This window comes from Macaca fascicularis, chromosome 19 (assembly GCF_037993035.2).
Source record: "Macaca fascicularis isolate 582-1 chromosome 19, T2T-MFA8v1.1".
Lineage (NCBI taxonomy): Eukaryota > Metazoa > Chordata > Mammalia > Primates > Cercopithecidae > Macaca > Macaca fascicularis.
This window is the reverse complement of record NC_088393.1, coordinates 65674899-65687680: the sequence shown is the minus strand read 5'-3', so window position 1 is coordinate 65687680 and position 12782 is coordinate 65674899. Positions and strand designations below refer to the sequence as shown.

General features: G+C 49.1%; 1 protein-coding gene across 2 annotated transcripts; it reads left to right on the top strand.

Moving 5' to 3' along the window:
* The first annotated feature begins 6356 nt into the window (after positions 1 to 6356).
* Positions 6357 to 12782, top strand: ZNF256 (zinc finger protein 256). 2 transcript variants are annotated; one of them, XM_005590562.4, is made up of 3 exons: positions 6357 to 6611; positions 9496 to 9622; positions 10896 to 12782. In XM_005590562.4, exons 1-3 carry the CDS (start codon positions 6579 to 6581, stop codon positions 12617 to 12619), a joined length of 1884 nt encoding a protein of 627 aa, XP_005590619.1. In that variant the 5' UTR covers positions 6357 to 6578; the 3' UTR covers positions 12620 to 12782. The 2 variants fall into 2 exon arrangements, with proteins under 2 accessions (XP_005590619.1, XP_065391154.1); XM_065535082.1 differs by lacking the exon at positions 9496 to 9622.

Below are 12782 nucleotides of genomic sequence, written 5' to 3'. Positions count from 1 at the left end.
GGATGGCTACTTCAGACAGAGCAGGGCATTCCCAGAAGTAAGAGGAGGAACATGCCCACCTTAGGTGCGGTGCTTGTTTATATATAAGACAACAAAGTAAAAGATCATACGGGAGGTGTGCTCTACCACAAGAGTTCCTGACAAAGGATTGTTAATCGTTGTGTAACTACTGTCTTCCACAACAATCTCTATTATTAATATTAAAATGAAACTTCTTTACTTCTTTTCTTTCTTTTCTTTTTTTTTTTTTTTGAGATGGAGTCTTGCTCTGTCACCAGGCTGGAGTGCAGTGGTGCGATCTCGGCTCACTGCAACCTCCATCTCCCGGGTTCAAGCGATCTTCTTGGCTCAGCCTCCCAAGTAGCTGGGACTACAGGCATGCGCCACCACGCCCAACTAATTTTTTGTATTTTTAGTAGTGACGGGGTTTCACCATGTTGGCCAGGATGGTCTTGATGTGTTGACCTCGTGATCCACCTGCCTTGGCCTGCCAAAGTGCTGCGATTACAGGCGTGAACCACCACGTCCAGCCTAAAGTGAAACTTATTCTTAAACTAAGAATGCTTTTGTTCTTAAGATATTGAGACATCAGGACATTTCCTGGGTCCATTAATTTCTGGGTTGGTTAAGTCCTGAGTCTGTCTGGAAAACATGATTAACCTGTTCCCTTAACTAACAACTTCTGGTGACATGGAATGCCTAACCTCCTGGGAACGCAGCCCAGCAGGTCTGTCTCATTTTACCCAGCCCCTATTCAAGATATAATGGAAACATTATGGTGCCATTGTGGCCCAAGTGGTGAGATGGGTATGAAGTTCTAGGAGAACAAAAATTGAGTGTTGGGTCCAGACAAAGCCTTGTAGGGTCATGGAAGCCACTGTGGGAGCTAAGGCTTAACTCAGGGAGGAGAAGGCACTGGAGAGTTTGGAAAGGGAAGTGACCAGACTGGACTGGGGATTGAAACACGTCCTTCTGGCTTGTGCTTGGAGAATAGACAATGGTGAATGAGGAATGGAAGAGGAAGACCATTTAGAGACAATTGTAAGAAAGCAGGTGTGAGATGATGGTAGTGTGGTCCATGGCTATCACGTATGTATTGATGACAACCAATTCCATTCTGGTTGAATTTTGAGTCTAGGACAAACTTTGCTGAAAGATTGCACATGAGGCCTCCGTGAGTCAAAAAAGACTCTAGCTGGATCAATGTTGTTAACACATGCAGTGCGGAAAAATATTAGATTCTTGTCCCTGGAAAGCAGAAGACAACTTGCTCACAGGCTCCACGTGGGCAGGAAAGGAGTGAAGCATGATTATTGGGTTGTCTACTGAGGAACCAGAAGGTCTGAGCTGCCACTGCTGAGGGGGTGACTCTGGGGCTGCAGATCCGGGAGCAGGGGTTTGGGATAACCTTTGGACAAGTCTAGTCTGAAAGGCCGATTACACAACCAGCTGGACAGGCTGACACAGCAAATGGATCCCATCTGGGGAAGTGTGAGCTATAAATATAAATAAGGGAAATGGCGAGGTGCAGTGGGTCACACCTGTAATCCCAGCACTTTGGGAGTCTGAAGCAGGCAGATCACTTGAACTCAGGAGTTCGAGACCAGCCTGGGCAACATAGCGAGACCCCCATCTCTACAAAAAAATACAAAACTTAGCCAGGTATAGTGTGCACCTGTAGTCCCAGCTACTCTGGAGGCTGAGATGGAAGGATTGCTTGAGCTCAGGTGGTTGAGGTTGTACTGAGCCGTGACTGCACCACTGCACTCCAGCCTGGGTGACAGAGTGAGACCTTGTCTCAAAAAAAAAAAAAAAAAAAGAAAAAGAAAAGAAAGTCATAGAGCTGGAATCACACTGTGTAGCCTTTTCAGAATGGCTTCTTTGCTTTTTAATACACATGGAAATGTCCTCCATGTCTCTGACAAAGATTTTTCACATCCTACTTTATGATAGTACATATATAATAGAAAACAACATTTTATTTTGTATTAGGAAAACAAACGTGTTGATTTGAGATTTGGTGCGTTTTTTCCCCCAGTTGCAGCTCAAAAATCCTGCAGATTTAGCAGATTTAGAAGGGATCCCTGTTAATTGTGCGAAAGTTGATCATATGAATTGGGTCCTTCTTGTCATACCCACCTAAAACAGAGTTGAAACAGCTGTGGGAAGAAAAGCATTCAGGGCATGTAACACTGATCCAAGAATGTAATTCTCTGGAAGCCTGGCTGCTGAAACTCCCTGCTGTAACCTGAAACAAGTTTTATTTCATGGCTACTGAAAGGACACACTGCAACTCTAAAACTAGTTTTGTAACTGAACAGTCTAGCCTGAAAATGCACTTTAAAAGTTTTTTTCCTTTTTCTAATTTTTCCCTAGTCTTGCGATATAACCTTGAACCTTACCACAGAATCTTTTCTTCTTGTTAATCTTAAAATACAGCCTTGAAATGTACTTTCTTTGAAACACCATGTCCACCACTTCTCACCATACACTCCCTTAGACCATGCACATTTGTCCAATTGTATGCTAGTATCTAATTATGTGCTTACTCAGAAGTTCCTGGGGATAATCTTGAGACAGACTTGGTAGGCATATGGACCTATCTGTGAAATTTCAGAGATTACTTCAAGGCAGTTAGTCAACCACCGGGCCATTATTGAAATGCAGCTAGCCCACACTCCAGGTGGACCATGGCTTGAGACATCCACCAGAACAAGACATGCAGACCTAGTACTCAGCACCCCTCCTGCACACCTTCCAGTCCAAGTTCACATCCTTGGACTCAAAAACTCTGTTTTGAGCAAAACTCCGTCTCAAAAAAAAAAAAAAAAAAAAAAAAAAAAAAAAGCAAAAAAACAATAACAAACCAAACCAAACCAAACCAAAAGAGTTCTGTGAGACCTTCACTTTTTTCACCAGCTGATACTTCCCAAACACGATTCTGCCACCATTTTTGAATGACCACATAGTCATTATAATGGTAGCAGTGGCTGATCTGGAGGGGCCGCTGTGATGATGCCCGCTGCAAATGGGGAGGCACAGCCAGGGCTGCATGGTCCGTGGAGCCCATGGGGGCTGGAAACAGGTGATCCCAGTGGGATCCCAGCCCCGAGCCGTACTGAGTTGTCAGGACGGGAGCCCTGTGCTTCCAGGCGCAGCTGCAGCCACCTAGTCGCGGCTCCAGACAGGGCGTCCCTGCACTCTTGGGGACCTGGGACGCACCCTTTCTCCACAGGCCCAAAAGTGCCCGCTCCCACTCCCTGGCCTCTCCCCACTCTCGCACCTGCTCCATGGCAGAGCAAAGTTGTGGACGTGTCAAGATAGCCAAGCCTGGGAGCTATCACGACCCGGCCAAATGTGTGTGCACTCGGGGCAGTGATGACATGCCAGCCCCCCACCACTTCGACCTGCTCCAGAAACTGCTTCTGAGGCTGACACTTTGGGCACCAAGGACAGGGGAAGGAGGCCGGGGGCACTGAGGGTGGCTCGGGGCGGGCCTGCAGGCGACCTTCAGCATGGACAGCCTGTTGATGGCCATGAGAGGCAGACAGGTTCCTAGGTGGGAAGGGGTGGGTTTTCTGTGAAACCCCACCTTCAAGCCACGGATGGTCTGAAGCCTGGAAGCCACGCTGCCAGTTTCAGGTGGAGTCTGTGATCCACAGAGAGAAGTTCCTTGATGCCTTTCGGCCAATGGGATGGTGCTTTTCCCAGGCCTGCCCATGGCTGACTGTGGGCCAATCAGCATGCACTTCCCCCCACCCATGGACCAATCAGTACACACTGTCTCCATTCTGAGCCCATAAAAAACCCTAGACTGAGCCAGACTCAGACTCTGGAGACTCTTTCTTTGCGGGTGTAAGCTACTCACTTCAGGTTTCCTCTCCACTGAGGGCTGTTGGGTCGTCCAGTAAAGCCCTTCTCTGCCTTGCTCACCATCCAGTTGTCTGCATAACCTCATTGTTTCTGGACGTGGGATAAGAACTTGGGGGACAAGAACTTAGGACCCAACGAACAGCAGGAGAGAAAGGGGCTGTAACACATTCCTGGCTGAGTAGCCATGTTCCTGGGCTGCATGAGTGAAAAATGGCGACTCTTCTGGGGGCCCAGACTTTGGGATTCCCCGAGCCAGAGCTGTAACACTGTAGCCCTCCTGCCCTCAGCCAGCACTGGGTGGCTGCCCCGGACGACGGGAAGCAGCAGCCGGCCAGAGCAGGGCGGCGGGACTAAAAGAGATACATCACAAACAAGCTGAAAACACACCCCTCCCAAAACACACCTCCCCGCTTGCCGGGCCGCTGGCGACGGGAAGGAGAGAAGAGCTGTGGCTCTTCCGGGAGCCCAGACTCGAGACTCCGGAGCCAGGGCTGTGACACGCTGCAACACCCTCTTTGGGGCTCTGTTGTTCATGGTGTCTCCGAGCTTTCCAGCGCCACCACTTTTCTCTCGTCTGGATGCTGGTGCCTGCAGCAGAAGCCGCCTGCAGTATGTCTGGTCCAGCCGCAGCCTTACAAGGAGCCGGCGCCTGTGCCAGCGCCTGGAGCTGCCCGCCCCACCGCAGCAGCCAGCGTGCCTGGCTGTGTGCAGTGGCCGAACCCTTCACTTGCTCGTTCACACACCCCTTGCGGCTCCGCGCCTGGCTCACCCTTGGTAGCTGTGGGATCCAGATGCAGCCTACTGGGCCGAGTGGGTGGAACGAGCCCAGCGGGTGTGAGCAAAACTCAAGCAGAGGCGCGACCACAGAGGTTTCTGGCTGGCGAATCGACACCCATTATTAGTAGCTTTCTGTAATTTGTATTTTACAATTCTTTTCCTGAGATCATATCAATTTTTTAAGCATAACAGCCCTATAATAATGGGGGCAAAGTGCCGGGCGCAGTGACTCACGCCTGTAATCCCAGCACTTTGGGAGGCCGAGGCGGGTGGATCACCTGAGGTCAGGAGTTCGAGACCAGCCTGGCCAATATGGTGAAACTCCGTCTCTACTAAAAATACAAATACAAAAAAAAAAAAAAAAAAAAAAAAAAAATTAGCCGGGCATGGTGGCGGGCGCCTGTAATCCCAGCTTCTTGGGAAGCTGAGGCAGGAGAATCGCTTGAACGCGGGAGACAGAGGTTGCCGTGAGCCAAGATCGCACCATTGCACTCCAGTCTGGGCAACAAGAGCGAAACTAATGGGGGCAAAGATAATCATTTCAGCGATGAGAAGAGATGTTGAATTTAAGATACTCCCTACATTTGAGATTCAGAGCACCCTTTGTTCCACCTGTGAATGCTCTGGCTCGCCATCGTGCCTTTTCAAAATAGCATTCCTTTTGTTGTTCTCTTTCTGAGCTTGATGTCAAATTATTAAAAGGAAGTGAATAAAAAGACGTAGAGAAAGTGAGATTAGATGCATACAAGTGTTGCTTAGTAAATTGGACACAATGTTTAACTATACACCCATGAGAGTTATTTTCTGTGGGGCCGGGAGACAGGGATCTGCTTATGTCCTGCTGCTACAGGGTGCTTCCGTATCCCACTTTCACCCTCTTTGTCATGAACCTGTGTGAAGTGTTTTTTTTTCTTGTCCCTAATCAAACATATAGAGACTGAGAAAACTGACTCCAGGGCTTGAGTGCATGCGTTTGAATTACAACATTCTTTTCTTTTCTTTTTTTTCTTTTTTGAGACAGAGTCTCGCTCTGTCCCCCAGGCTGGAGTGCGGTGGCGCGATCTCAGCTTACTGCAAGCTCCCCCTCCCAGGTTCACACCATTCTCCTGCCTCAGCCAACGGAGTAGCTGGGACTACAGGCGCCCGCCACCACACCCAGCTAATTTTTTTTTTTTTTTGGTATTTTTTGTATTTTAGAGACGGCGTTTCGCTGTGTTAGGCAGGATGGTCTCGATATCCTCACCTCGTGATCCGCCCGCCTCGGCCCCCCGAAGTGCTGGGATTACAGGCCTGAGCCACCGCGCCCGGCCGCAACATAGTCATTTTTATTTGCTTTCTCTTCCAGTGGATATATTTTGTGACTGATTGACTGTATGTAATAATATGTGCATTTGGATATGTGCCTCTGGGAACACATGAAATGACACGTCTTCAAACAAATACTCTCAGACAGCAATCGGTAGAAACCTGGATACGTCTCCTTTAAGAAAGAGCGAAGCCCCGCCTCCGCCCCAATCTGGAGTGTCCATTTCCCAGCGCCCCCTACAAAGGTTTGGCCTTTACTTCCGGAAGGAGGTGGAGGCGACCCTTACTCTCCCGCAGTGCCTACAACATTACCCAGAATGGCCTGCGTTGGGCGACGGCGGCCTTCAGCCAATGAGGCCTCCGAAAGGTGGCGCTTCCGTAAGCGCACGCGCGGTCGCGGCGGGACTTCCGTCGTCCTCTTCGTGGCGGTCGTTTTGGCATTTGTCCGGACTCTTTCCTTGGTAGAAAGCAGCGGAGCGATGAGTCAGCATCATCCGTGACTGACTGAGAAGGCGCAAAAGCAGTCTTCCTCGCTGCACAGAGGCGAAGCTGAGGTTCGGCGGCGCCCGGCCCGGCCCGGAATAAGGACTTCCTCTCTTGTCCCCCTCCGCCCACAGAGTCCGATGGCGGCGGCTGAGCTGACGGCCCCGGCCCAGGTAAGTGCCGCATCCTCCGGACCTTCCCCGCCCTCCCCACGCGAGTCGTAGCACCCCGAGGGCGCCTGGTCGCGGCCTTGCAGCCCAGGACAGGACATGGGGGCTCGCCGGAGGGGCGCCCGTTTCCAACACCTGGTGTGCTAGGAAAGGGAGGGCGCGACTGCAACGGGTCCCTGATGAGAGGCGCCACCGAGCCCTGGGGCACAGAGGTGACACAGCTAGTGCGAGGGCACCCGGCTCCGAGGCCAGGCATGGGGCTTCAGGGAGGCCTGAGCCCATTTAATACCGCCATGGATGCCCTTCTCTGAGGCCTGGCTCTTTCCACGTTTCCCTTGGCTGTAGAGGGGTTTATGAAACCTACGCCAGGAAGGGGAGGGTTTTCCAGTCTCTCACTAGCCTTAACTCCCATCCACAGGTTCTCTGGGTTGCGGAGTGTCATTCCCCCAGCCCTTAGTTCTGAAGACATTGGGTGAACCCCAAGCCCAGGGTTCTATGTCCATGTTAGTCTGTATATAGAGTTGTTCCAATTTCTGGCAGCCAATATGAACAGGTGTGGAAAGTTTTTCCAGAAAGGTACAAGATGTGCAAATGCTTAGGTGTAGTACGGAGCTGGAAGCATTTGTGAAGCCACAAGTCTCCTTGCTTTCTGGTGGGAAGCAAAGAACAGGAGGATAGGTGTCAGGACTGCAGTGGCTGCCTGAGAAGTTGAGTGTGTTTTCAGGAGGTAATAGCAAGTGTGAATCAAAAAGTTATTACCAAGGTCTTCACAGGCTTCATCTGTGTGCACAGTGGGGCACAAACTGTGGGGTTGAGGAAGGAGGAAGAAAAATCAGGGTAGACTAGTCCAAGTGAGGGTTACTGGCCCAGGATCGTGGTTTAGGAGATGTGGTTAGATTCTGGATGCGCGGTTTCAAAAGGGACAACTAAATTACATAATGTAGGTGGTGAGGGAGTGAAACCGAGGATTCAGAGAAGACCCCCGGGTTTTTGGTATTAGTAGCTGTAGGGAAAGAAGTTTCATCAACTAAGATGAACAAATTGGCAACAGGAGTAATATTCACTAGGGATATCAGGTTTATTTGGGTCATGCTAAGAGTCACATCTTTCAGAGCCTACTAAATGCAGGCGTTAAGTGGGCAGGTGAACACGCAGGTCTTGAAATCTAGGGAGTAGTGACCAGGCGCGATGGCTCACGCTTGTAATCCCAGCACTTTGGGAGCCTGAGGCAAGTGGATCAGAAGCTCGAGACCATCCTGGCTAACACGGTGAAACACCATCTCTACTAAAAATAGAAAAATTAACCAGGCGTGGTGGCGGGCGCCTGTAGTCCCACCTACTAGGGAGGCTGAGGCAGGAGAATGGCGTGAACCCGGGAGGTGGAGCTTGCAGTGAGCCGAAATCGCGCCATTGCACTCCAGCCTGGGCGACAGAGCGGGACTCCGTCTCAAAAACAAAACAAAACAAAACAAAACAGTAGTTCAGGGTGCAGATATTCAAGATGTGGCTGTTGTGTGCACCGAGGTGAGTGAGCTGTGGGTCACAGGCGGGGCAAGCTCTAGATTTTGGTTGTAAAGCTGTTAGTGGGCCAAGATGGGGAGGAGGATGATGGAGTAAGTGGTCATGAAGGCAGGGTATGAAAAAGACAGTGTAGTTTGGCAGGGGCCAGGGCTCCCAGGAGAAGAATGGACATGAGACAGATGCAAATGCATAGGCCATTCAGGACAGAACTTGTGCTTATTCACCACTTTGTAGGTATCCAGGATTTTGTGATAACTTGATGGGGCCTGGGTGTTTCATTCAGGCTTGAATATTAAATTAATGTCACGTGGTCATTTGTGAGAGTCATTGTGTGTGAGATGAGCGACCAGTGAGGCTGGGATTTAAATGAGCTTTAGGTGTATAGTGACTGCCAAGGGGATGGTAAGTGCAGCACAGAAGTTGAATAGGGCCATGGCGTGAACCAGGGAGGCAGAGATTGCAGTGAGCTGAGATCTTACCACTGCACTCCAGCCTGGGCGACAGAGTGAGACTCCGTCTCAAAATAAATAAATAAATAAATAAACTGTTGATCTCATTTGTCCAGTGTCACGTGTCTGTATTTGGCTGTTGGTTATCCACTCTCTTTTTTTTGTGGGGTGACTCAGTCTTGGTCCGTCACCCATGCTGGAGTGCAGTGGCGTGATCTCGGCTCACTGCAACCTCCACCTCTCCACCTCCTGGGTTCTAGTGATTCTCCTGCCTCGCCTCCCGAGTAACTGGTACTACAGCCCCGTGCCACCACGCCTGGCTAATTTTTTGTATTTTTAGTAGAGATGGGGTTTTACCATGTTAGCCAGGATGGTCTCGATCTCCTGACTTCGTGATCTGCCCACCTCAGCCTCCCAAAGTGCTGGGATTACAGGCATGAGCCACTTTGCCCGGCCCAGGTTATCCACTCTTTCACCCAGGTAGCATGTGGGGAGACCAGGATTTGGTATGGAACGTAGTGGTGGTCACGGTCATATGGCAGTGGGATGTGGAGACCTGAGATATATGCAGTATAATGAATGATATGCACTTGGAGAGGGAGTGTACCTGATGGCCCCAGTGCCCCCGCTGAGACTTACGTGACCTTGGTGATACCAGAGGAATGCTTGTCAGGAAGGAGTGGTTGCCCTTACGCCATGCCCACAGCTTAGATACATGTATTTGTTCACCTGCCTCTTGTTACTGATGGCTGCAACCGGTGACCAAGAGCCCCATTAGGAGACGACAGCACCAGTTGACTGCTTTCTCCTCTGAGTTGGGGAACTTGGAGAGAGGATGGGGTAAATGTGTGAGGGGAAGGATTATGGATCCTGAGAGGAGGAACCGTTTGTGGTTTCATCTGTCCCCATCCTGGCAGGGCGTTGTGACGTTTGAGGACGTGGCTGTGTACTTCTCCTGGAAGGAATGGGGTCTTCTTGATGAGGCTCAGAAATGCCTGTACCATGATGTGATGCTGGAGAACTTGACACTTACAACCTCCCTGGGTAAGGTCCTCACACCCACCTCTGTTCCCCGAGCTAGTCTTTGCTCTTACCCTTTCCCCAGGGACAGATATGTCTTCACAAGAGGACCCTTGACACAGCTTCCTGTTCCTGGGTAGGTGCTGCAGTTGGTAGGGCTGAGGTTGCATGTTGCCTGCTTTTCTCCGTGAGCAGGCAACACCTGCTTCCCTTTCATGTGGAAAGATTCAGAGTCAGGCTTCTTATAGTCAGCCTCATGGATCTCACCTTGTTTGCGTCTCCCTGACCAGGTGGCATTGCCCAGATCTGAGGCTCCTGGAGGCCCTGGAGACCCAGGTTCTACTTCCTTCCTCTAGGGTACACTTCCTCACGCCTGCCTCTGCCAGCAGTTATGTGGACTATGAGTGGCTCTTGCAAAATCCTCCTCTGAATTTCTCCTTGTATTGTTTTCTTTTCCTGTGGGCTATCATATGCAGAGTCATTCTGGGCTGGTCTTGGGTACTTGCATATTCCAACTTCCATGTTCTTGATCGTAGGAGTCAGGTGGACAGGCCCTATGGTTCCGAGGATGGCTGTGATTCCCCACAGCAAGGTGGACTCAGAGGGATCCTGGCCCTAGGGACCGCCTAAAGGAGGACATTCTGTCCGGGTTGTGTCCAAATCATACCAGAAACATATCCTGTTTGACTAATATTTTGGTGCTAATGACATTTGGGGCCAAACCTCATTACTGCCTTTTCTTTCCCATTCTGGACACTTAGCCTGCTTGTCAGCTCTATACCTGGTTTCTGTGTCTCTTACTTGCAGCCTGGGGTTAATCCCCACATCTCTGGACTCCATGTCTCACCCATTTTTCTCACTGCCTTATCTGCAGTGCTCTTCAGTGTTGGCCCCTACATAGTATGTTATGAGGTGTCCAATGTCCACGTATGTCAGCTGCTATTTTGTTGTCACATTTTCTTGGACCAGGACACATACCTGTACACAATGCACATGTTAGCAGGAGAACAGATCTCACTGAAAATTGCTGTAGAGGAATGAGTTGTGTATCCTGCTTCTTCTCCATGTTTCTCATCCCATGGCTGTGTTTTTTAACTCAGGAACCCTCCCCAGTTCCGTGATCTTTAGAGGCCCAGTTCTGCTAGGCAGCCCCATCTTCAACTTGAACCCAACACCTTGGTCCTGGAAACAACCCCATGGACTCAGTTTCTGGGTTTATTGGATGCACCTTTGTCTGTGGGCTACCCCTACGCCACTAAAGTCAGCATGCTCTTCACCATCATTTTCTTTCTTGCAGGTGGTTGTGGAGCAGGGGATGAGGAGGCACCTTATCAGCAGAGCACTTCTTCACAGCGGGTGTCACAGGTTAGGCTTCCTAAGGCCCTTCCTTCTCCCCAGAAGACCAACCCTTGTGAGATATGTGGCCCAGTCTTGAGAGAGATTTTGCACTTGCTTGAGCACCAGGGAACACACCATGGTCAGAAACTGTATACAGATGGGGCCTGTAGGAAACAGTTACAATTTACTGCATACCTTCATCAGCACCAGAAGCAGCACGTTGGACAGAAGCACTTCAGAAGCAATGGGGGCAGAGACATGTTTTTGAACAGCTGCACATTTGAAGTATCTGGGAAGCCCTTTACTTGCAAGGAGGTTGGGAAGGATTTCCTGGCGAGATCAAGATTTCTTCAGCAACAGGCTACTCACACCAGAAAGAAGTCAAACAGAACCAAGAGTGCAGTGGCCTTTCACAGTGTAAAAAATCATTACAACTGGGGAGAATGTGTGAAAGCTTTCAGCTACAAACATGTACGTGTTCAGCACCAGGGAGATCTCATTAGGGAAAGATCTTACATGTGCAGTGAATGTGGGAAATCTTTTAGCACAAGCTGTAGCCTCAGTGATCATTTGAGAGTTCACACTTCAGAAAAGCCTTATACATGTGGGGAATGTGGGAAATCCTATAGGCAAAGCTCGAGCCTTATTACGCACCGAAGAGTTCACACTGGAGTAAGACCTCATCAATGTGATGAATGTGGAAAATTATTTAACAGGAAGTATGATCTTCTTATACATCAGAGAGTTCATACTGGAGAAAGGCCTTACAAGTGCAGTGAATGTGGGAAATCCTTTAGCCATAGCTCCAGCCTCATTACACACCAGAGAATTCATACTGGAATGAGGCCTTATGAGTGCAGTGAATGTGGGAAATCCTTTATCCATAGTTCTAGCCTTATTACACACCAGAGAGTTCACACTGGTACAAAGCCTTATATGTGCAGTGAATGTGGGAAATCCTTTAGCCAGAGCTGTCACCTCATTAAACACCGGAGACTTCACATTGGAGAAGGGCCTTATGAGTGTAGTGAATGTGGGAAATTGTTTACTTATAGATCTCGTTTCTTCCAACACCAGAAAGTTCATACTGGAGTAAGATCTCATGAATGTCATGAATGTGGAAAATTATTTAGCAGGAAATTTGACCTCATTGTACATGAGAGAGTTCACACAGGAGAAAGGCCATATGAGTGTAGTGAATGTGGAAAATCCTTTACCTGTAAATCCTACCTCATCGCACACTGGAAAGTTCATACTGGAGCAAGGCCTTATGAATGTGGGGAATGTGGGAAATCATTTACCCATAGCTCTACACTCCTTCAACACCAGAGAGTTCACACTGGAGAAAGGCCTTATGAGTGCAATGAATGTGGGAAATTTTTTAGCCAGAGCTCCAGTCTCATTAGACATAGGAGAAGTCACACCGGAGAAAGGCCTTATAAGTGCGGTGAGTGTTGGAAATCCTTTAGTAACCGCTCTAGCCTCGTTAAACACCAAAGAGTTCACACTGGAGAAAGGCCTTATGAATGCAGTGAATGTGGAAAATCCTTTAGCCAGAGCTCTAACCTCAGTAATCACCAGCGAGTTCACAGTGGGGAAAGGCCTTATGAGTGTAGTGACTGTGGAAAATCTTTTACCTTCAACTCCAACCTCCTAAAACATCAGCATGTTCACAAGGGATAAAGGTTAGGTAACACACATAGGGCTGTTGTGGACTGAGAATTGTCCCTGCAGAATTCATAGATGTAAATAAACAAATAAATATGTATTTTCAATAACCATGCTTTATATCTAGTATATGTTATCTGAATTTTGTTTTATACAAATAAATTTATATGTGTACATA

Bases quoted from the DNA above. Each gene is read 5' to 3' on its own strand.
- ZNF256 (XM_005590562.4), top strand. From the start codon at position 6,579: ATGGCGGCGGCTGAGCTGACGGCCCCGGCCCAG. The intron at 6,612-9,495 runs GTAAGTGCCGCA...CCATCCTGGCAG, and splicing joins AGCTGACGGCCCCGGCCCAG to GGCGTTGTGACGTTTGAGGA. The intron at 9,623-10,895 runs GTAAGGTCCTCA...TCTTTCTTGCAG, and splicing joins GACACTTACAACCTCCCTGG to GTGGTTGTGGAGCAGGGGAT.